We start from the raw sequence: 23012 nt of genomic DNA, 5'->3' as shown, positions 1-23012 counted from the left end.
TATATTTTACCAAATCTGTGGTTTGTTTCTGGGTTTAGTGAAACTGAAGCAAAAGTAAACATGCAGTTGCTTGAGTGGATGACCACTGCTGTAGGAATTATCAATTTTGCATATGTGATGATAAACATTCACTTCAGTTGGCTGCTCCTTCTTAACCACTGAAAAGCTGAGCTGACTTCTCGCAAGTCTAATGACGCTACATCCCATAAACCTGCCACTCACAAGGATCCAGATTGAGTTACTTGACAAGGAAATAGCAGGGTAAAGGCTGAATGATAGACACATTGTGCAGACTACATGGAGTCTGAGGTGCCTGTCAAGCCCAAGAAGCTATCAGGAAGAGACAGGGTGCCTTTCATTTCCAAAACAAACCATAGAAAGCTTGTTAAATCCACCGGTGGAGTGGTCTAGGTTTTTCTGCTGATTACCAAGGAGACATCTGAATTTCATGAGACAAAAACTTAGGTTTTACTCTCACAGGGGCATCCAGAGGCTGCCTCTCATCACAAGCCAAGTCTTTTGTAATGACAGAGTGGGCAGTCAAAGTGAAAACCACATCAACCCTTGCCTCCATAAAGATTGCATAGACAAACTTGTTGTTATTACCCTGATAATGGTGCTTTGTGATATTAGACCAAGTCAATGCAAACTTCAAGTCACCAACATACAGAGGCCTGCTGGGAATTGTAGAGATTTAATGCACTAGAGGAGTCTGTGTGTTTCTTTTATTGGTACAGCCATGCAGGCTAAAAAGTATTTGACATTCAAAAGAAGCCACCTGCAGCTCTGCAATAAACCAAACAAACGGTAGAGCGGTATACTAATGCAGCATCAGCCGTTTCAGCATATGCATCACTTTCCCCTCCTCCTGGATCGTGGGCTCAGTGCTTACTGTGATTCACATTACCATTCCCTATCTGCTCCTCCTGAATAAAACGTTTGTCTGCCAACACTGGTAAAGCTGGTCTGATATGAGTTTTAGAGGTCTGATTTATGTACCACACAGTGAGTCACTTCAAAAAATGTAGATGTTTATATGATGAATAACAGTAAAGCATGTAAGTCTGTGCATTATGTGCAGAGGAAAATAAACCCCTAAACCCCTAAACCCCTAAACCCCGTACCCTGCTTAAGCAGGCAGAGAAGTCTGGCTCATAGTTTATAGTCTGATAGCACAACCTGCTGGACAAACTACTGCACTACCTCCTGGGTACAAAATCACTTCTCGTATGGGAGGGGATACTTACAGAGCATGCAATAAGGATATGCTTGTTACTGGACACCCCCCCCCCCCCCCCCCCCCCCCCCAAAAAAAAAAAATAAATAAATAAATAAATAAATAAATAAATAAATAAATAAATAAATAAATAAATAAAATAAAATAAAATAAAATAAAATAAATAAATAAATAATTAAATGAATACAAATAAAATTAAGTAAATAAATAAATAAATATACAAAAATAAATAAATAATATGCTCAAAAACCAAATACCTTTTAGTGTTTTCGATGCTTTTTGTAAAACTTCTCTGTAACAAATGCAAATCCTGTTTCTATGTAATATCAATATATTTATTTTATTTCTTTGGTGGTTTAAAGCAGGAAAATACAGTTTGATCTCATTAAAAAAACATCCCAGACATTCACATTGTAAAATTAAAACAAACTGTTATAAATATAAAAAGATACTTTATGCACATTGAGGCAAAACACAGACAGACAGACAGACAGACAGACAGACAGAGCACATTTTTCCATTTAAAACATGCCGGAGACACACAAAACCATCCACATGTCAAAAACAAAAATGTTAAAGTTACGGGCTGTTATTGCAGCTCAATGTTCTTTGGTCCACTGTTAGCATTGAAGGTGTGTAACCCCACTTATCATTGTCTCATCTTCCCTTTTAAACAGTTTGTGACTGTGGCCTGTCTCTTGTTTTACACACAATAAAAACATGTAGAGCACTGCTGGGCTAGTCGTCAGCATCATATTTAACATGTAAGTATAAACCAAGTGAGTAGATCAAGAGCAGCTTGAAAATAAATTATATGCATCTCTTCCTTACGTTCAAGTCATTTTGTTTCATAAAATACATTCTCTCATTGCTTGATTCCAATTGACTGGAACAACAGGTACCTAAAGTTTACAGAGGACAGGAAATCATCTTAGGCTACAGCGAAAGCACATTAAAAGCAAAAGTCTTTGGTTTGTTGCTATGTACAGCATTACAGTTATTGTAAACATGCTGTAGTATGTTGTTGAAGGTTATGCAATTAAAAAAAAAAAAAAAAAAACACATAAGCAGAAACTACAGACCACATGACATGCAGCGCATCCCTTCTTTCATTTAAAAATGACAGATATCCGAGTCCATCAGCGGATAAAAGCCTGTCAATGCTTGGAAAGCTCTCTTATAACAAAATTCTCTATGGTATATAAAACTATATCTTTTTTTTTCAGTTCTCCATAGGTAAATAAAGTGAGTTTATCCACAAGCAACAACTGTACCTAACAAGACATCAAAGATCCAGTGACAGCTGGAGCTTATGAAGTTATCTATACTTTGAGAGCTGCCACCACAAGAGCAATCTGCTTTAGTAAACACAGGCAATTAGATGAAGGCGTTTCTTGAAGGCGACTTGTATTTTTGCTGATTAGGCTTGAAGACTAGAGAAAGATTTGAAGGATCATTTTCAAAGGCATAAATGTAAACGTTTTTTTTTTTTTTTTTTTTATCCATTTTTACCAATGATGCCCGGCCTGTGCTCCAGTAAGCTAATTTTGAATATCTTGACAGAGTTATCAGTAAGATATTTGAGGACTTCATCACTTGTATGATATCAAAGTCCAACTGAAAGAAACAGGACAACATCAACATAAGCGCTTTAATTTAATTTTTTTTTCTCTCTAGAATAAGGGACACTTACGGTGATTTGAAAATAGCACATTCAGTGCAGAAGGGCATGAGACAACAGTCATGAGTGAATTATCCATCAAGCTAAGGACAGAAAAGAAGCCTTTCTGCAGTTAAAAAGAGCAATTTGTGTATTTCTTTCATTTTCCAGTAGCCAGCTGAAAGTATCTGATCTTCCTTGGCATTGTTATAAAAAAAACAGCGCCCTTTGGTAATAAAAGTCATTTATTTATAAATCTCTACTCAAAGGCACTTCATAAGGCTCCATCGTTGTCCAAAATGCAAGAAAAATGCAGGTTATCCTCTTGATTTCTTTCACAAGTTTCCTCTTGTGCCTTCCTGTGAATCCTTTTCATCTCTCCAAACACACATTAACTATGTGTCCGCGACGCAGAGAAGTTTTGCCTTGTTCGGCAATCACTTTCTTTTCCACTTATGTCCAGTCCTGTCTCTCCTTGACCTGTAAAGCTGTAAGCGGAAGGCCTCATTCGGCCATCTCTTGAAGTTGTTGATGCTGTAGAGACTGTTGTGTTGATGTCGTCTCAAAAAGGTCCTCTGATAATTTGATGCTGTTAAAGAAAAATCAGCCATTAGATTTATAACAGCAATGTTGCTGTTTAAGGCAGAGGATGGGGATGATCAAAGTGTTTGTGTACTTACGGTTCAAGCAGCTTATTTTAGGAACGTCCCATTGTCCATTCCCGCGACAACGGATAGTTGGGACATGCCTTTGAATGAAGCCTGTCCGGCACTGGTATCTCACCAGTGAGTTGATCTCATATCTCTCACGCATCTTTCCAAATGTGCGTGCATTCTCCACCAGAGGGGGCTGGCTACAGGCAACTGGAAAAAAGAAGTGATAATAACACAAGAGTGAGAATTTCTCTGGTAACAGAAAATTCTTTCACATGTGTAGTTTTTCCCTGAAATACATGCATGAAATTTTGTAAGAAACAAGCTGTTTTTTTTTACTTGTGCCCTTCTTGCAGGTGTAGGTGAGATGGTAGTTGCAAGGAACGTCATTCCATTGACCATCTTCATGCCAAATCATCACTACACAGTCCTCGCCAGAGGAGAAGAAGCTGTCAGGCTGGCTGGGCCTCCAGTTTTCATATTGCTGAAATGAGAGCAGAGGAAGACATCATGATGGATTTTGCAATCTTACGAAGATATTTGTCTTTAAAATAAATGTGCATCTTTAAAAATATATTTTAAAAAAACAAAACACAAAATGCGATATTACAACAATGTGAAATGAGCACTTAAAACACGTTAAACTATAAGGAGGACCAAGGCAGATGGTGCCAGCTCTGCTCATGTTTTCACACTTGGCAAAACTAACATTGCTTCCTCACAAACTCTGTGGTCCTGTTTTTAGCCGTGTTAAACACAATGTTGTCTGATACCCCTTTCTCCATCAAAACAACCAGGTGCTCTTTCAGTGCTAGTGCTAGCGCTTAGTTGGTTCTAACCTTGTTCTTCCTAAGAACCACTTTTGTTTTCTGTTGGCAAGGAACCAAGTTGGAGTTTGAAACATACCATACAGAAGTCCACAAAGCAATAACGAAGGAGCTCAATGAATGCATGCACTGCTGCCTCAATTTTGCCGACAACTTAAGTTTTGAACGAAAAACTCCAAGACAATAACATACAACTTGCTTAGCAGTTGTTGTTTTTTTAATGGCTGTTTTTTTTTTACCCCCAATCATTAGTCACAGTATAACCCTGCCCCTGGCCCCTGATGTATTTGGGGCTAGACTCTTGCCCAGCAGTTTTTGGCATCTGGAACTGGTGCTTTGTCGGTGAAAACACAAAGAACCAGTGATAAGTCAGGCTCTGGCCTGGAGCCAGCACTTGCACCAACTCTGTCGAAAAGGGGTATGTTTTCATTGTGCTTTCTCACCTTCAGAAAAGTTGTTTTTTGGGAAACGAAATACTAGTACAGTAGTAGCTTACTAACATCGCAAGTAATTGTTTTGTGCCTGATCTCACACTGGTTATGAATGTAAGACTTACTGAGTCAACACAGGTATTGTTACCACAACATACAGCCTTCTGAAGAGGTGATCTAAGACCCTGAATCACTTTACTCTGATTAACGTGATGAATTAAAAGGGAGCACAAGCAATACTGTAGCCACCAAGTTCATTTTAGCAAGGTGTTAAATCACCCTGCCATTGATCATTATGGATGACACACTTACTTTTGATTTCTTCACTCATAATTGGTAAAACGCTTGTAAGTATTACAAATTCTAGACCAGAAGACTTTATGTCAGAAGTTTAATACTATTGGTCTTTATCCCTAGCAAAAACATGAAGTTGTTCAAGCACAAAAATCTGTTTACACAAAAATGCAGATTTACACATTGTATACACACAGCTGTCCTGCTGTGGGGCTTTTGACCAGGAACTGATGCTACCTGCAGTCTTTCAGCGCACTCTTGGTTCAAACAGGCGCTTCAAAGCTGTGACCCCCCCCCTTCACTCAACCAATCATGCCCCAAGGCCCTGCTACTCTGTCATTATGGTTAACAAATACACAACTACTTCCTGCTGACTCCAAGTTAACAAATGAGTGACCTTTCAACTACACAGCAGGTCTGCATCCTCCTCAAAATAATCAAACCAACTTTGATCGCCAACACAAAATCCAAAACACAACTTCTGTGTTTCAGTGCCCTGATGTGATTAGTTTTAACAGTTTTTCTTAGAAAAATTCAAAAGGTAAATGTTTCATAGTTGTTAAAAATAGTTTCATTAAGTAATTAAAAAATTATTGCTACATCTTAATTCACTGGAGGTGACCACCCACTCAGGCCTGCTCAGCTTCTTCTATCAACATTTTTTCAAAGCACAGGTGTTGTCCATCTGTGTGTCAGCCTGCCTGGTGGCCCTGCCCCCCCCCCCCCCCCCCCCCCCCCCGGGTGGCCCTGCTGGCTGGACTCTGTGGTACTTGTGGGGGTGGTCAGAGGATCATACCTGTCTACGCCTGTCCCCTCAACAAAGTGTCACTCAAACAATCATCCACGCTCAAGCTCCTAGAGAAGCAGGGGTCTCCAACCCTCTGGCAGTCTTTATAACTTACCCTTATCTCTGCTCCTGGTGTGTTATCTATGATGTGAGGATATCAGACTTCACAACACACAGTTGTATAGCACATGGTCAGAATTTGCCACTTTTGTCAAGTGAGGAAGCTCTCAAGCAGACAATCACTATATCACACAAAGGTTGACTTCTGCGCTGTTTTTCAAACTGAATTTAACAGAATGATACAATACGTGTATTGTACCGAGCCTGTTGATGTTTTTTGTCTTAATCTGCTAATGACTGAAAAGTATGTTCCCTATCAAATTTATGACCAGAGCAGTCATTCACTAGGGTGTAGGGATATGAGGTAGGGTTAGTACGTCATGTGAAAGTCACTACAGGCAGGAAAAGAATCACTCTCCCTGAATGACCTTGTTTGTAAACTGCATCTCTTTATGAATATTTTTATATCTTTGCCATATTTGTCAAGATAAAAATGTAGGACAAAGCAACCTATCTTACCATGGGCTTGCCATCAGTCCAGCGGAAATCACTATCGTACATCTTGTCATTCAGGCCGATCCACTGGTAATCCTGTCCAAGACCTACCAAGCAGAGTGAAACATAACAAATCAAGTTTCTCTATTGTCATGTGTCCTTTTTAAGTTCTGCTAAAGAAAGTGCAAGATGAAAACAGAGAGACTCATTTCTGGAAATCAATACTACTTACAACACACTCCCACTCTTAAGATTGACTTTCTACAAGTCTAACTTACGGTTAACAAACTGTTGCTCCTCATGGGAGAGAATGCTGGTGAGATGAGCCCCATGGATGCGGCACTCTCTCTCTGCTGAGTCCCAGTTCTTTCGATGAGGGAAATGCTTGTAGCAGTGGCCCTGAAACTTGTGCCAGCCATAGTCGCATGTCTCTGTATCTGATGGAACAGAAACACAAGACAAATCAAATGATTGGAAACTAAAAAAATAAATAAATTATGATGTATTTATTTCATTAATGACATCCTAATCGCACAATAAACTTTAATTTACAATCTGACTGTATCACCCATTCAGGCCTGTTTTTATCTCTGACCAATGACAATGCACAAGATAAACTAACAACAAGTAATTGATTTATTATGGAGAAGAAGTCACCCCAGCACTTTAGAAATGTGGAGGTAAACAATGAGACATTGGGTGAAAACCCCAAGAACAACTTAAATCTGCTAATTTCCTGCTAAGCTGACTTCTGTTTTCTGTGTTACTTGTCTTTTTATCAGCTTTTGAGGCATCAATGAGATGCAGCCTTGCAGCTGTAAAAAGAAAATACAAATTCAAATCTCTTGATAAAAGAGATGGTGGCAGTTGAAAAGAGGCGTTGGTGAGGTATTTTGGTCAAATAATAATTCAAGCCACATCCGCAGCAAATATGTCAATAATCCTATCAAATATATTTAAGTTTTCTTTAGTATCAAATCATTATTAAATGTTCATAATGATTAATTTAATAATTCCACACTTTTTGAAAAATGACTTCTTATATATATATATATATATATATATATATATATATATATATATATATATATATATATATATATATATATATATATATATATATATATATATATATATATATATTTATTTATTTATAAAGATTCATAAAGTCAGTTTTTATTCCATGCTGTCCTTTTCCAATTTTATTTTCATTTTATTTTTTTCAGCATTATATTTTGGTCTGTCAACCAAAGCTTAAAGGAGGAGCCAGTTGGGTGAGTAGCTTATCCTTCACACAGACATTGCAGCAGCACTTGCAGTATTGATTCAGACATGGAGACTTATCACTAATGCTAAGAAAACTGAAAAAGCTGAAAACAGGCGTGACACATTTGAGACAGAATGGCTGCAGGAGAGAAGTCAGTTTCAGAGTTGCTCTTCAAGCAGCTGAGAGTGACGGTCTGTAGTTAGACCCCCCTTAAACTAATTGATTGATAGACCAATTCATTCTGATGAAATAAAAAGGCCATTGTTGAAAAGGTCATCATGAAATAAAAACTGACTTTGTGAAAAATGTTATTTATTTATTTACATTTTTAAAAAGCATGTAGATTAAAAAAAGAAAATATTTTTAAAAGTATAAAATAGTTTAATTGATTATTATTAAATTATTAATTATAATAAGTAGATATTAAAGAGTAATAAAAAGTATTTCATAATCATATTGCCTTATTTTCAATTTAGTTGCCATACGATATTTTTGTCTATTATTTACCAAAATGGTATTTATTTCAAAAAAATTTTTGATTTATTTAATCATGAATATTTTGGGATTCCATACATCTGAACTCAAGTATTATTTTTTGTTTTGTAACATCATTGACTCTCATTTGACTCCCACTTAGCTTCTGAAATGAACAGAAAAAATGACTCCCACTCCCCATGCTGAGCCTCTTTCAGCTACTTTTCCTTTCTCTCTTCTGGCATCATTTTGAAGACAGCAGCTGAGTCTAAGTACACAATCTGGGTGTGATTCACCCATGAGTGATCCTGACCAAATTTAGGGTGTAGACATTGTTCATAAGAAATCCTCCCAGAAACGTGATGCCTGGCTTCACAACAATTGGACTGAAAATGTGGCACAAGAGGGAAACTTGGGTTAAAGCACAGGCGTATGGGGGCTTGTGAAGAAATGTATATATTTATACTTGGAGAGCCCTAAATAAAAACACATTGCTTTGGAATACCTTTGTGTTCTCTACTTTTCTGTGCTCAAGATAAAAAGTGATTTACAGTCTGGCATATATGTTGTGAATAACTGATTGTCTAAAACAGTTCACATGAAAAATATGTGACTGTCTCTGTGTCTTTAACTCATTTAAATTAAAAGAGGAGTATGTTTTAAGTAACACAGCATTAAAGATGACATCCAAGGGGTTCAGGTGAGTGATTACATGAAACGTCATGTCAACGTTGAAGTCTCAGCTTCTACTGTGGTAACATTATGTCATCCAGCCCATGAGTGCTAATGTTTGATGGTTCTTAATACTGCTGTCCTATAACTACTGTCACTATTTAGCATAATCCTTACCTAACACAATGAGACGACTAAAGAGTGGTATTTATAAGTGCACTGTGCAAGTAACAACATGAATGAAATTAAAAGTATTAGTCAATCTGATGTTCAGAAACTTAGAAAAAATAATGAAGAATTTGAGACATAAATCACAAACTTACCCTCCTCACAGTACACCCCAGCATAGCTTGGAAGACACACACATGTGATGGAAGCCAGCCCATCAACACATGTACCTCCATTGCGGCAAGGATTTGACTGACACTCATCAATATCTGTAAAAAAAAAAAAAAAAGAGAAGTCAGAATTAATTAAATGGAAGTGCAATAAAACTAGAGAGATTTCATTAGGATATCTTATAACACAGTGGCCTACCTGTTTCACAGCGATCGCCACTGTACCCAGGAGCACATTTACATTTATAGAGGCTTCCTCTCTGGTAGCAAGATCCTCCGTTCAGACAAATGTTTTCTGTACATGGGTTACCTTCTGTATATAAACAAAAATAATACAGAAAGAAAAAAAAATATATTTTTTAGGACTAAAATACTCTTACGCCTTCTTAATTGGTAGTATTCTTATCAAAGCATTTCAAAGAAAAGTACCTGGAATTTCAACAGCCTCGCCAATGATAGTGTGACCAAAGTCTAAGCTGGGAAGCACAGTTGTTTCATCTGCCTTCTGTGATGTTTCTCCTTCAGTAAATGGTTGAAGTGTAGATAAGTCGCCGGGTTTAGTATTCTCCTCAGGAAGTGATGACACAGTAGGAGCTGTGGTTGTAACAAACACTGGCTGGTCGTGTTCCTGGGTTGTTGTCGTAGTGAACTCTGTATGGTCCCTTACAGGTAACACAGGGGGAGGAGAACCATCTTCCATACTAACAGACTCTATTTTCGAAGCTGTGGTAGTATCTACCTTGTACACAGTCTTGATTTCATCCAGGGCAAGGGACTGATTCTCTATGCCACTGAAATGTGATTCCTCTGAAGATGTTGTTTCTCCAGACAAACTTTCAGAGCTGACAGACTCACTCTCAGAGCTGATGGATCCATTTTCACCCTTGGTGCTCATAATGAGTGGTGACTTAGTTGTAACAGATAAATGTTCAGAAGTTGTGTTCTCAACCTCATCACCATGGAGTTTAACAGTGCCAACAGTGGACGTGCTTTCTTCTGAGCTGCTAATGCTATCTAAACCCCTGTCAGAACTAGAGGATGTGACATCGAAAGGAGCGGAGGGAGAGGGCAAGACAGTGATAGCTTCTCTTGACACTTCAGGCAACACTGTTTTATTTTCTTCTGAGCTACTCTCACCACTGCTCACTGAGTCAGCAGGATGACCCTCAGATGTTGAAGAAGCAGCAGGTGGTATTGTTGTGAAAATAGTCACTCCTTTCAGTGTTGTACTTTCAATGAGTTGTGGAGCTCCTTCTACCACTTTAGGGTTTAGTGCATCATAATCTGGGGGATAATCTGTACCATAATCTCTATACTCCATTTCTGTATCTGGAGTTGGTTCAGTCTTCTCGCCACTTGGTGTCTGATCAACCCTGGGCTTATCTTTTCCATCTTCCTCTGATATAGTTTCGGTTCCAGATGAGCTTGCATCTGTAGTGAAATTCATCACTGGGCTTCCAGTGCTGAACAGTGAAGACTCAACTGGAGTTGGATTTTTTTTTGTTTGCATTGAAAATGAAGTTGTTGTTACCGGAGTTGGTTCAAATGAACTATCTGCTGGGGATTCAGTCACAACAGCAGCAGTCTGTTCTTCTCCAGATCTTGAAGAGTCGAAAGCCTCGAATTTTGGAGTTGTGTTTTGAGCCCCGGGATGCTGTGTCCCTGTGGAGAACTCTGATTCATCTGTCTTGTGGGAACTTAAAGCATGAGTTGTAACTTCTATCATTATAGCTGATTGGCCTGGTAATATCTCTGTCTTTTTTTCTTGTGGCAAGGTACCAACTCCAATCGAGGTTGTCAGCTCATCAGAATCCATGTGTTTAGTTATTTCCTCTCCAGGTAACATTGGGCTGGTTGTTGACAAGACAGTTTTCTCAGAGATGTCAGCGTTGGGATGATGAGTGAATGTAATCTCTGATCTGGCCTGCTGAAACGACAAATCAGATGGCGTTGTATCTGGCTCTGGAACAGAGGTGGTGACAAACTTGACCATGACTCCAGGCTTCATTGTACTTTGTACAGGAGGCACTGGTGATGTAAAAGTGTATATTTGTGGAGACATGGATTTGATGTGATCTCTAGTGTTAATTTCATGTGCAGAGGCTGAGGTTTCTTCATCGGTAAGTGATGAAACTGTTACAGTCAATGATGCATTCTGTACCTCTGAGGTTATTGCTTTTTCATGGGCAATAGTAGGGCTCACAGAACTTAAGATTGAAGAAACAGTAGTTGTTACTTGTTTTCCAGTTTCCGTCCATTCATCTGAAGATAAAACTGAGATGTTCTCTGTGATTTCAATGACAGAGCTTTCATCATCAGTTGGTTTCACTTTGACAGGTTGAGTTGGCTCAAGGTATTGTGATGTGACAGACGCTGGAGGTACAGTAGATTGGGTGGAAATAATTACACCTAAGTTTTCCTCTGTTGTACTATAACCTGTGGACTTATCGGCTGTAATTGGAGAGAAGGTGGTTTCTCCTTTTTCCTTAGCTGTGCTGACCATGTACTCCTCACTGGACACCAGAGTGACTGAGCTTGTATCAGATTTTGCAGTCAATGTTTCAGATGGGAAAGATGAGGAAGTGGTGAGCTCATCAGCAGACTTTTCAACAGCATCAGTGTCCTCACCTGATAAATCATCTCCAATGAGATCTGGAGTTGTTTTGGTACTAGTCTCAATGGGAAAGAGCGTATGCAGTGTAGTAGAATAATATAAATTTTCAGAGCTTGACTTAGTGGACACAGCAGTTGCTAGGGCGGCCTCTGGTGTGACTGGTTCTTCACTGGATGTCCCTCTACCAGATGTACCTTCAAGAGTGGATGTTTTTGAGGTGGAAAAGTAATAAGGGGATGCTGGTGTTAATGTTGGCGCTAATGATAAATCTTTGGCTGAGGTTGCATTCAAAGTCAATGGGGAAGATGTCGCACCATCTGTCCCTGACCCCTCTAAATCTTCTGTCACTACAAAATTTTGTGTCATTGTAACTGCTGTGGCGCCTCCAGCTTCCTCTGTCTGGATAGTTGGGTAAAAGGAAGAAGAGGATACCATAGAGATGGTATCTACATCAATAATAGTGTTGTCTTTAATGAGAAGCTCTGTGGTGGAGCCACCTTCCCTTAAACTTTCTGTAACTGTAGAAAACAGGTCATCTTCATTGTTTGTTTCCTCTGTAAATATAATTGTTTTGCTTGTTGATGGCTTAGAAGTGTGTAGGACCATCGTAGGTGTAAGTTCAGTTAAGTCCGTATTTGCTTGGCTACCACTCGAAGTGACAATCACAACCTGTTGGTCTGTTACACTATGATAAAGAATTGAGGGAAAGGGGGTTGGCAGTGTCATGAAATCGTCACTTTTTTGTTTACTACTGGAACTTGTTGTGACAAAGTCTCCTGTAGTGTGTTGTCCAACTGATGCTTCAGTTGAAAGGGGGGATACCTCGGTATGGGAAGATTCCATTATGTGCTCAGCCACAGTAACAATAGTATCAGCAGGTTTCAAATCAGGAGTCTCTGTGGATTCATCAATGGTAGGGCTTTCTGTGTGGATAGAACTTTCAACCTCTTGAGAGGAAATAATATCCAAGGTTGGTGTATTTGAAACAAAAGTTTCTGTTTCACCTGTTGCCTCTCCAAAAGAGGTACTCTCAATCCCTGGTGGTTTTGAGGTAGTCATCTCAGCGGTTGAGTGACCAGAAAGTTTGTCCTCTGTGAATGTAGGGGCTGGTCGTGTTGTTGATGTTTCATTAGTAGAATCAAAGTTTATTTTTGTTGTTGCTGGTAAAGTGCTGGTTATGATGGGAGAACTTGTGACTGGAAAAAATGAAGATGAGGATGACTGAGAATCAATTTTAACATCATCATCGTCAACCGTTCCATCGTCCTTGAAGGCCCCACTGCCCTGTGGTGTTTGAGATGGGATGATATATTGCTCAGTAAAAACTGTACTTGACGGAGTCGAAAATACAGTGCTAAGAGTATCAATTGATCTAAAGGAGTCATCTATTTCAGTCTCGTCTGTGAAAGAAGTGAATTCACCTGAAGAAGTGCGACTAAATTCAGTTGATCCTTCAAAACCAGATCCATCTGAACTTGACTCCAAATCATTTTCATTGCTTGAAGAACCAGAACCTTCCATGTCAATGTAGGTTGAATCATCCTTTGGAGAAATATAAGCTACACTAGGAATGTTCAGGGGTGAAGACATATGAAAGTAAGAAGTAGTGAAAGTGGACCCAGTAGATGATACCCCTTGGGACACTGTTGTAGCTGGTTTGCTAGTGCTGGAGACTGATGATTCAGCTGTGACAGGGGGGGTTTCAGTGAACATGGTTTGGGTCTGGAGCCCTGAGCCTTCTTCCTCTGCTGGAGTCAGGAGATAACTTGGCTCCGCTTTGCCAGTCAAGGGTGATGTGGAGGAACCTTGTGTACCCTCTGTGACAGTGCTGTCTAGTTCAGTGACTGGCAATGTTGTAGGTTTCTCTGTGCTAACCAGTGAGGAGGCAGTAGGACCTATGCTGGCCTTGGTCAGGACTTCTGTTGTCTGCCCTCCAGTCCGATCCTCTTCTGCTGGAGGTGAAGCTGAACTTGCCATTTGTGTAGATGGGAAAATCTCTTCCTCACTTGTGCTTGCAGTCTTGTCTGTTCCAGTTGATGCTGAGGTTGGTTTCTCCGTACTGTAGAGTGAGGAAGCTGCTGTTGCTGCTGTCTTTGGAGACTCACTTGCTTCAGTTTCAAGTGAACCTGTGACTGAGGGTGACTCTGTGCTTGCACTCACTGCACCAGCACTTGCTGGGATAAGCGACTCATCAGTGATATCAGAAGTGCTGTCTGTGGAATCATCCAAATCATCTGTCATGGGGAAAGATGTACCTTCAGCTCTTGTGCTGGACTCACTGAATGAAGCACTGGTCTGCACTGTTTCAGTTTCCCCACTGACACTTCTAACATCATCATCTGAAGCAGTGGATGAAGCCCCTGGGGCCACTGTTGTAGCTGCTTTGCTAGTGCTGGAGACTGATGATTCAGCTGTGACAGGGGGGGTTTCAGTGAACATGGTTTGGGTCTGGAGCCCTGAGCCTTCTTCCTCTGCTGGAGTCAGGAGATAACTTGGCTCCGCTTTGCCAGTCAAGGGTGATGTGGAGGAACCTTGTGTACCCTCTGTGACAGTGCTGTCTAGTTCAGTGACTGGCAATGTTGTAGGTTTCTCTGTGCTAACCAGTGAGGAGGCAGTAGGACCTATGCTGGCCTTGGTCAGGACTTCTGTTGTCTGCCCTCCAGTCCTATCCTCCTCTGCTGGAGGTGAAGCTGAACTTGTCATTTGTGTAGATGGGAAAATCTCTTCCTCACTTGTGCTTGCAGTCTTGTCTGTTCCAGTTGATGCTGAGGTTGGTTTCTCCGTGCTGTAGAGTGAGGAAGCTGCTGTTGCTGCTGTCTTTGGAGACTCACTTGCTTCAGTTTCAAGTGAACCTGTGACTGAGGGTGACTCTGTGCTTGCACTCACTGCACCAGCACTTGCTGGGATAAGCGACTCATCAGTGATATCAGAAGTGCTGTCTGTGGAATCATCCAAATCATCTGTCATGGGGAAAGATGTACCTTCAGCTCTTGTGCTGGACTCACTGAATGAAGCACTGGTCTGCACTGTTTCAGTTTCCCCACTGACACTTCTAACATCATCATCTGAAGCAGTGGATGAAGCCCCTGGGGACACTGTTGTAGCTGCTTTGCTAGTGCTGGAGACTGATGATTCAGCTGTGACAGGGGGGGTTTCAGTGAACATGGTTTGGGTCTGGAGCCCTGAGCCTTCTTCCTCTGCTGGAGTCAGGAGATAACTTGGCTCCGCTTTGCCAGTCAAGGGTGATGTGGAGGAACCTTGTGTACCCTCTGTGACAGTGCTGTCTAGTTCAGTGACTGGCAATGTTGTAGGTTTCTCTGTGCTAACCAGTGAGGAGGCAGTAGGACCTATGCTGGCCTTGGTCAGGACTTCTGTTGTCTGCCCTCCAGTCCTATCCTCTTCTGCTGGAGGTGAAGCTGAACTTGCCATTTGTGTAGATGGGAAAATCTCTTCCTCACTTGTGCTTGCAGTCTTGTCTGTTCCAGTTGATGCTGAGGTTGGTTTCTCCGTACTGTAGAGTGAGGAAGCTGCTGTTGCTGCTGTCTTTGGAGACTCACTTGCTTCAGTTTCAAGTGAACCTGTGACTGAGGGTGACTCTGTGCTTGCACTCACTGCACCAGCACTTGCTGGGATAAGCGACTCATCAGTGATATCAGAAGTGCTGTCTGTGGAATCATCCAAATCATCTGTCATGGGGAAAGATGTACCTTCAGCTCTTGTGCTGGACTCACTGAATGAAGCACTGGTCTGCACTGTTTCAGTTTCCCCACTGACACTTCTAACATCATCATCTGAAGCAGTGGATGAAGCCCCTGGGGACACTGTTGTAGCTGCTTTGCTTGTGCTGGAGACTGATGATTCAGCTGTGACAGGGGGGGTTTCAGTGAACATGGTTTGGGTCCGGAGCCCTGAGCCTTCTTCCTCTGCTGGAGTCAGGAGATAACTTGGCTCCGCTTTGCCAGTCAAGGGTGATGTGGAGGAACCTTGTGTACCCTCTGTGACAGTGCTGTCTAGTTCAGTGACTGGCAATGTTGTAGGTTTCTCTGTGCTAACCAGTGAGGAGGCAGTAGGACCTATGCTGGCCTTGGTCAGGACTTCTGTTGTCTGCCCTCCAGTCCTATCCTCTTCTGCTGGAGGTGAAGCTGAACTTGCCATTTGTGTAGATGGGAAAATCTCTTCCTCGCTTGTGCTTGCAGTCTTGTCTGTTCCAGTTGATGCTGAGGTTGGTTTCTCCGTACTGTAGAGTGAGGAAGCTGCTGTTGCTGCTGTCTTTGGAGACTCACTTGCTTCAGTTTCAAGTGAACCTGTGACTGAGGGTGACTCTGTGCTTGCACTCACTGCACCAGCACTTGCTGGGATAAGCAACTCATCAGTGATATCAGAAGTGCTGTCTGTGGAATCATCCAAATCATCTGTCATGGGGAAAGATGTACCTTCAGCTCTTGTGCTGGACTCACTGAATGAAGCACTGGTCTGCACTGTTTCAGTTTCCCCACTGACACTTCTAACATTATCATCTGAAGCAGTGGATGAAGCCCCTGGGGACACTGTTGTAGCTGCTTTGCTTGTGCTGGAGACTGATGATTCAGCTGTGACAGGGGGGGTTTCAGTGAACATGGTTTGGGTCTGGAGCCCTGAGCCTTCTTCCTCTGCTGGAGTCAGGAGATAACTTGGCTCCGCTTTGCCAGTCAAGGGTGATGTGGAGGAACCTTGTGTACCCTCTGTGACAGTGCTGTCTAGTTCAGTGACTGGCAATGTTGTAGGTTTCTCTGTGCTAACCAGTGAGGAGGCAGTAGGACCTATGCTGGCCTTGGTCAGGACTTCTAATGTCTGCCCTCCAGTCCTATCCTCTTCTGCTGGAGGTGAAGCTGAACTTGCCATTTGTGTAGATGGGAAAATCTCTTCCTCACTTGTGCTTGCAGTCTTGTCTGTTCCAGTTGATGCTGAGGTTGGTTTCTCCGTACTGTAGAGTGAGGAAGCTGCTGTTGCTGCTGTCTTTGGAGACTCACTTGCTTCAGTTTCAAGTGAACCTGTGACTGAGGGTGACTCTGTGCTTGCACTCACTGCACCAGCACTTGCTGGGATAAGCGACTCATCAGTGATATCAGAAGTGCTGTCTGTGGAATCATCCAAATCATCTGTCATGGGGAAAGATGTACCTTCAGCTCTTGTGCTGGACTCACTGAATGAAGCACTGGTCTGCACTGTTTCAGTTTCCCCACTGACACTTCTAACATCATCATCTGAAGCAGTGGATGAAGCCCCTGGGGACACTGTTGTAGCTGCTTTGCTTGTGCTGGAGACTGATGATTCAGCTGTGACAGGGGGGGTTTCAGTGAACATGGTTTGGGTCTGGAGCCCTGAGCCTTCTTCCTCTGCTGGAGTCAGGAGATAACTTGGCTCCGCTTTGCCAGTCAAGGGTGATGTGGAGGAACCTTGTGTACCCTCTGTGACAGTGCTGTCTAGTTCAGTGACTGGCAATGTTGTAGGTTTCTCTGTGCTAACCAGTGAGGAGGCAGTAGGACCTATGCTGGCCTTGGTCAGGACTTCTGTTGTCTGCCCTCCAGTCCTATCCTCTTCTGCTGGAGGTGAAGCTGAACTTGCCATTTGTGTAGATGGGAAAATCTCTTCCTCGCTTGTGCTTGCAGTCTTGTCTGTTCCAGTTGATGCTGAGGTTGGTTTCTCGGTACTGTAGAGTGAGGAAGCTGCTGTTGCTGCTGTCTTTGGAGACTCACTTGCTTCAGTTTCAAGTGAACCTGTGACTGAGGGTGACTCTGTGCTTGCACTCACTGCACCAGCACTTGCTGGGATAAGCGACTCATCAGTGATATCAGAAGTGCTGTCTGTGGAATCATCCAAATCATCTGTCATGGGGAAAGATGTACCTTCAGCTCTTGTGCTGGACTCACTGAATGAAGCACTGGTCTGCACTGTTTCAGTTTCCCCACTGACACTTCTAACATCATCATCTGAAGCAGTGGATGAAGCCCCTGGGGACACTGTTGTAGCTGCTTTGCTTGTGCTGGAGACTGATGATTCAGCTGTGACAGGGGGGGTTTCAGTGAACATGGTTTGGGTCTGGAGCCCTGAGCCTTCTTCCTCTGCTGGAGTCAGGAGATAACTTGGCTCCGCTTTGCCAGTCAAGGGTGATGTGGAGGAACCTTGTGTACCCTCTGTGACAGTGCTGTCTAGTTCAGTGACTGGCAATGTTGTAGGTTTCTCTGTGCTAACCAGTGAGGAGGCAGTAGGACCTATGCTGGCCTTGGTCAGGACTTCTGTTGTCTGCCCTCCAGTCCTATCCTCCTCTGCTGGAGGTGAAGCTGAACTTGTCATTTGTGTAGATGGGAAAATCTCTTCCTCACTTGTGCTTGCAGTCTTGTCTGTTCCAGATGATGCTGAGGTTAGTTTCTCGGTACTGTAGAGTGAGGAAGCTGCTGTTGCTGCTGTCTTTGGAGACTCACTTGCTTCAGTTTCAAGTGAACCTGTGACTGAGGGTGACTCTGTGCTTGCACTCACTGCACCAGCACTTGCTGGGATAAGCGACTCATCAGTGATATCAGAAGTGCTGTCTGTGGAATCATCCAAATCATCTGTCATGGGGAAAGATGTACCTTCAGCTCTTGTGCTGGACTCACTGAATGAAGCACTGGTCTGCACTGTTTCAGTTTCCCCACTGACACTTCTAACATCATCATCTGAAGCAGTGGATGAAGCCCCTGGGGACACTGTTGTAGCTGCTTTGCTTGTGCTGGAGACTGATGATTCAGCTGTGACAGGGGGGGTTTCAGTGAACATGGTTTGGGTCTGGAGCCCTGAGCCTTCTTCCTCTGCTGGAGTCAGGAGATAACTTGGCTCCGCTTTGCCAGTCAAGGGTGATGTGGAGGAACCTTGTGTACCCTCTGTGACAGTGCTGTCTAGTTCAGTGACTGGCAATGTTGTAGGTTTCTCTGTGCTAACCAGTGAGGAGGCAGTAGGACCTATGCTGGCCTTGGTCAGGACTTCTGTTGTCTGCCCTCCAGTCCTATCCTCCTCTGCTGGAGGTGAAGCTGAACTTGCCATTTGTGTAGATGGGAAAATCTCTTCCTCGCTTGTGCTTGCAGTCTTGTCTGTTCCAGTTGATGCTGAGGTTGGTTTCTCGGTACTGTAGAGTGAGGAAGCTGCTGTTGCTGCTGTCTTTGGAGACTCACTTGCTTCAGTTTCAAGTGAACCTGTGACTGAGGGTGACTCTGTGCTTGCACTCACTGCACCAGCACTTGCTGGGATAAGCGACTCATCAGTGATATCAGAAGTGCTGTCTGTGGAATCATCCAAATCATCTGTCATGGGGAAAGATGTAACTTCAGCTCTTGTGCTGGACTCACTGAATGAAGCACTGGTCTGCACTGTTTCAGTTTCCCCACTGACACTTCTAACATCATCATCTGAAGCAGTGGATGAAGCCCCTGGGGACACTGTTGTAGCTGCTTTGCTTGTGCTGGAGACTGATGATTCAGCTGTGACAGGGGGGGTTTCAGTGAACATGGTTTGGGTCTGGAGCCCTGAGCCTTCTTCCTCTGCTGGAGTCAGGAGATAACTTGGCTCCGCTTTGCCAGTCAAGGGTGATGTGGAGGAACCTTGTGTACCCTCTGTGACAGTGCTGTCTAGTTCAGTGACTGGCAATGTTGTAGGTTTCTCTGTGCTAACCAGTGAGGAGGCAGTAGGACCTATGCTGGCCTTGGTCAGGACTTCTGTTGTCTGCCCTCCAGTCCTATCCTCTTCTGCTGGAGGTGAAGCTGAACTTGCCATTTGTGTAGATGGGAAAATCTCTTCCTCGCTTGTGCTTGCAGTCTTGTCTGTTCCAGTTGACGCTGAGGTTGGTTTCTCGGTACTGTAGAGTGAGGAAGCTGCTGTTGCTGCTGTCTTTGGAGACTCACTTGCTTCAGTTTCAAGTGAACCTGTGACTGAGGGTGACTCTGTGCTTGCACTCACTGCACCAGCACTTGCTGGGATAAGCGACTCATCAGTGATATCAGAAGTGCTGTCTGTGGAATCATCCAAATCATCTGTCATGGGGAAAGATGTACCTTCAGCTCTTGTGCTGGACTCACTGAATGAAGCACTGGTCTGCACTGTTTCAGTTTCCCCACTGACACTTCTAACATCATCATCTGAAGCAGTGGATGAAGCCCCTGGGGACACTGTTGTAGCTGCTTTGCTTGTGCTGGAGACTGATGATTCAGCTGTGACAGGGGGGGTTTCAGTGAACATGGTTTGGGTCTGGAGCCCTGAGCCTTCTTCCTCTGCTGGAGTCAGGAGATAACTTGGCTCCGCTTTGCCAGTCAAGGGTGATGTGGAGGAACCTTGTGTACCCTCTGTGACAGTGCTGTCTAGTTCAGTGACTGGCAATGTTGTAGGTTTCTCTGTGCTAACCAGTGAGGAGGCAGTAGGACCTATGCTGGCCTTGGTCAGGACTTCTGTTGTCTGCCCTCCAGTCCTATCCTCCTCTGCTGGAGGTGAAGCTGAACTTGTCATTTGTGTAGATGGGAAAATCTCTTCCTCACTTGTGCTTGCAGTCTTGTCTGTTCCAGTTGATGCTGAGGTTGGTTTCTCGGTACTGTAGAGTGAGGAAGCTGCTGTTGCTGCTGTCTTTGGAGACTCACTTGCTTCAGTTTCAAGTGAACCTGTGACTGAGGGTGACTCTGTGCTTGCACTCACTGCACCAGCACTTGCTGGGATAAGCGACTCATCAGTGATATCAGAAGTGCTGTCTGTGGAATCATCCAAATCATCTGTCATGGGGAAAGATGTACCTTCAGCTCTTGTGCTGGACTCACTGAATGAAGCACTGGTCTGCACTGTTTCAGTTTCCCCACTGACACTTCTAACATCATCATCTGAAGCAGTGGATGAAGCCCCTGGGGACACTGTTGTAGCTGCTTTGCTTGTGCTGGAGACTGATGATTCAGCTGTGACAGGGGGGGTTTCAGTGAACATGGTTTGGGTCTGGAGCCCTGAGCCTTCTTCCTCTGCTGGAGTCAGGAGATAACTTGGCTCCGCTTTGCCAGTCAAGGGTGATGTGGAGGAACCTTGTGTACCCTCTGTGACAGTGCTGTCTAGTTCAGTGACTGGCAATGTTGTAGGTTTCTCTGTGCTAACCAGTGAGGAGGCAGTAGGACCTATGCTGGCCTTGGTCAGGACTTCTGTTGTCTGCCCTCCAGTCCTATCCTCTTCTGCTGGAGGTGAAGCTGAACTTGCCATTTGTGTAGATGGGAAAATCTCTTCCTCACTTGTGCTTGCAGTCTTGTCTGTTCCAGTTGATGCTGAGGTTGGTTTCTCGGTACTGTAGAGTGAGGAAGCTGCTGTTGCTGCTGTCTTTGGAGACTCACTTGCTTCAGTTTCAAGTGAACCTGTGACTGAGGGTGACTCTGTGCTTGCACTCACTGCACCAGCACTTGCTGGGATAAGCGACTCATCAGTGATATCAGAAGTGCTGTCTGTGGAATCATCCAAATCATCTGTCATGGGGAAAGATGTACCTTCAGCTCTTGTGCTGGACTCACTGAATGAAGCACTGGTCTGCACTGTTTCAGTTTCCCCACTGACACTTCTAACATCATCATCTGAAGCAGTGGATGAAGCCCCTGGGGACACTGTTGTAGCTGCTTTGCTTGTGCTGGAGACTGATGATTCAGCTGTGACAGGGGGGGTTTCAGTGAACATGGTTTGGGTCTGGAGCCCTGAGCCTTCTTCCTCTGCTGGAGTCAGGAGATAACTTGGCTCCGCTTTGCCAGTCAAGGGTGATGTGGAGGAACCTTGTGTACCCTCTGTGACAGTGCTGTCTAGTTCAGTGACTGGCAATGTTGTAGGTTTCTCTGTGCTAACCAGTGAGGAGGCAGTAGGACCTATGCTGGCCTTGGTCAGGACTTCTGTTGTCTGCCCTCCAGTCCTATCCTCTTCTGCTGGAGGTGAAGCTGAACTTGCCATTTGTGTAGATGGGAAAATCTCTTCCTCGCTTGTGCTTGCAGTCTTGTCTGTTCCAGTTGATGCTGAGGTTGGTTTCTCCGTACTGTAGAGTGAGGAAGCTGCTGTTGCTGCTGTCTTTGGAGACTCACTTGCTTCAGTTTCAAGTGAACCTGTGACTGAGGGTGACTCTGTGCTTGCACTCACTGCACCAGCACTTGCTGGGATAAGCGACTCATCAGTGATATCAGAAGTGCTGTCTGTGGAATCATCCAAATCATCTGTCATGGGGAAAGATGTACCTTCAGCTCTTGTGCTGGACTCACTGAATGAAGCACTGGTCTGCACTGTTTCAGTTTCCCCACTGACACTTCTAACATCATCATCTGAAGCAGTGGATGAAGCCCCTGGGGACACTGTTGTAGCTGCTTTGCTTGTGCTGGAGACTGATGATTCAGCTGTGACAGGGGGGGTTTCAGTGAACATGGTTTGGGTCTGGAGCCCTGAGCCTTCTTCCTCTGCTGGAGTCAGGAGATAACTTGGCTCCGCTTTGCCAGTCAAGGGTGATGTGGAGGAACCTTGTGTACCCTCTGTGACAGTGCTGTCTAGTTCAGTGACTGGCAATGTTGTAGGTTTCTCTGTGCTAACCAGTGAGGAGGCAGTAGGACCTATGCTGGCCTTGGTCAGGACTTCTGTTGTCTGCCCTCCAGTCCTATCCTCCTCTGCTGGAGGTGAAGCTGAACTTGCCATTTGTGTAAATGGGAAAATCTCTTCCTCGCTTGTGCTTGCAGTCTTGTCTGTTCCAGTTGACGCTGAGGTTGGTTTCTCCGTACTGTAGAGTGAGGAAGCTGCTGTTGCTGCTGTCTTTGGAGACTCACTTGCTTCAGTTTCAAGTGAACCTGTGACTGAGGGTGACTCTGTGCTTGCACTCACTGCACCAGCACTTGCTGGGATAAGCGACTCATCAGTGATATCAGAAGTGCTGTCTGTGGAATCATCCAAATCATCTGTCATGGGGAAAGATGTACCTTCAGCTCTTGTGCTGGACTCACTGAATGAAGCACTGGTCTGCACTGTTTCAGTTTCCCCACTGACACTTCTAACATCATCATCTGAAGCAGTGGATGAAGCCCCTGGGGACACTGTTGTAGCTGCTTTGCTTGTGCTGGAGACTGATGATTCAGCTGTGACAGGGGGGGTTTCAGTGAACATGGTTTGGGTCTGGAGCCCTGAGCCTTCTTCCTCTGCTGGAGTCAGGAGATAA

At 43.7% G+C, this 23012-nt stretch overlaps 1 protein-coding gene across 1 annotated transcript in view; it reads right to left on the bottom strand.

Annotated features, from left to right (window-relative positions):
* Positions 1 to 2629: 2629 nt before the first annotated feature.
* The window catches only part of vcana (versican a), a 47963-nt gene continuing 27580 nt past the window's right edge, over positions 2630 to 23012 (bottom strand). Inside the window, exons 6-12 of the mRNA XM_074669730.1 lie at positions 9395 to 9508; positions 9181 to 9294; positions 6723 to 6881; positions 6469 to 6551; positions 3890 to 4034; positions 3578 to 3760; positions 2630 to 3486 (exon numbers count right to left, since the gene is read on the bottom strand). Coding sequence (XP_074525831.1) covers positions 3335 to 3486; positions 3578 to 3760; positions 3890 to 4034; positions 6469 to 6551; positions 6723 to 6881; positions 9181 to 9294; positions 9395 to 9508 — 950 coding nt within the window. The 3' untranslated portion in view covers positions 2630 to 3334. The remainder of the gene's footprint in view (positions 3487 to 3577; positions 3761 to 3889; positions 4035 to 6468; positions 6552 to 6722; positions 6882 to 9180; positions 9295 to 9394; positions 9509 to 23012) is intronic.

This window comes from Halichoeres trimaculatus, unplaced genomic scaffold (genome assembly GCF_033239565.1).
Source record: "Halichoeres trimaculatus isolate MK-OKI-2021-1 unplaced genomic scaffold, fHalTri1.1 fHalTri1_scaffold_5, whole genome shotgun sequence".
NCBI lineage: Eukaryota > Metazoa > Chordata > Actinopteri > Labriformes > Labridae > Halichoeres > Halichoeres trimaculatus.
The sequence above is the reverse complement of the archived record's forward strand: the minus strand, read 5'-3'. Positions and strand labels throughout refer to the sequence as shown.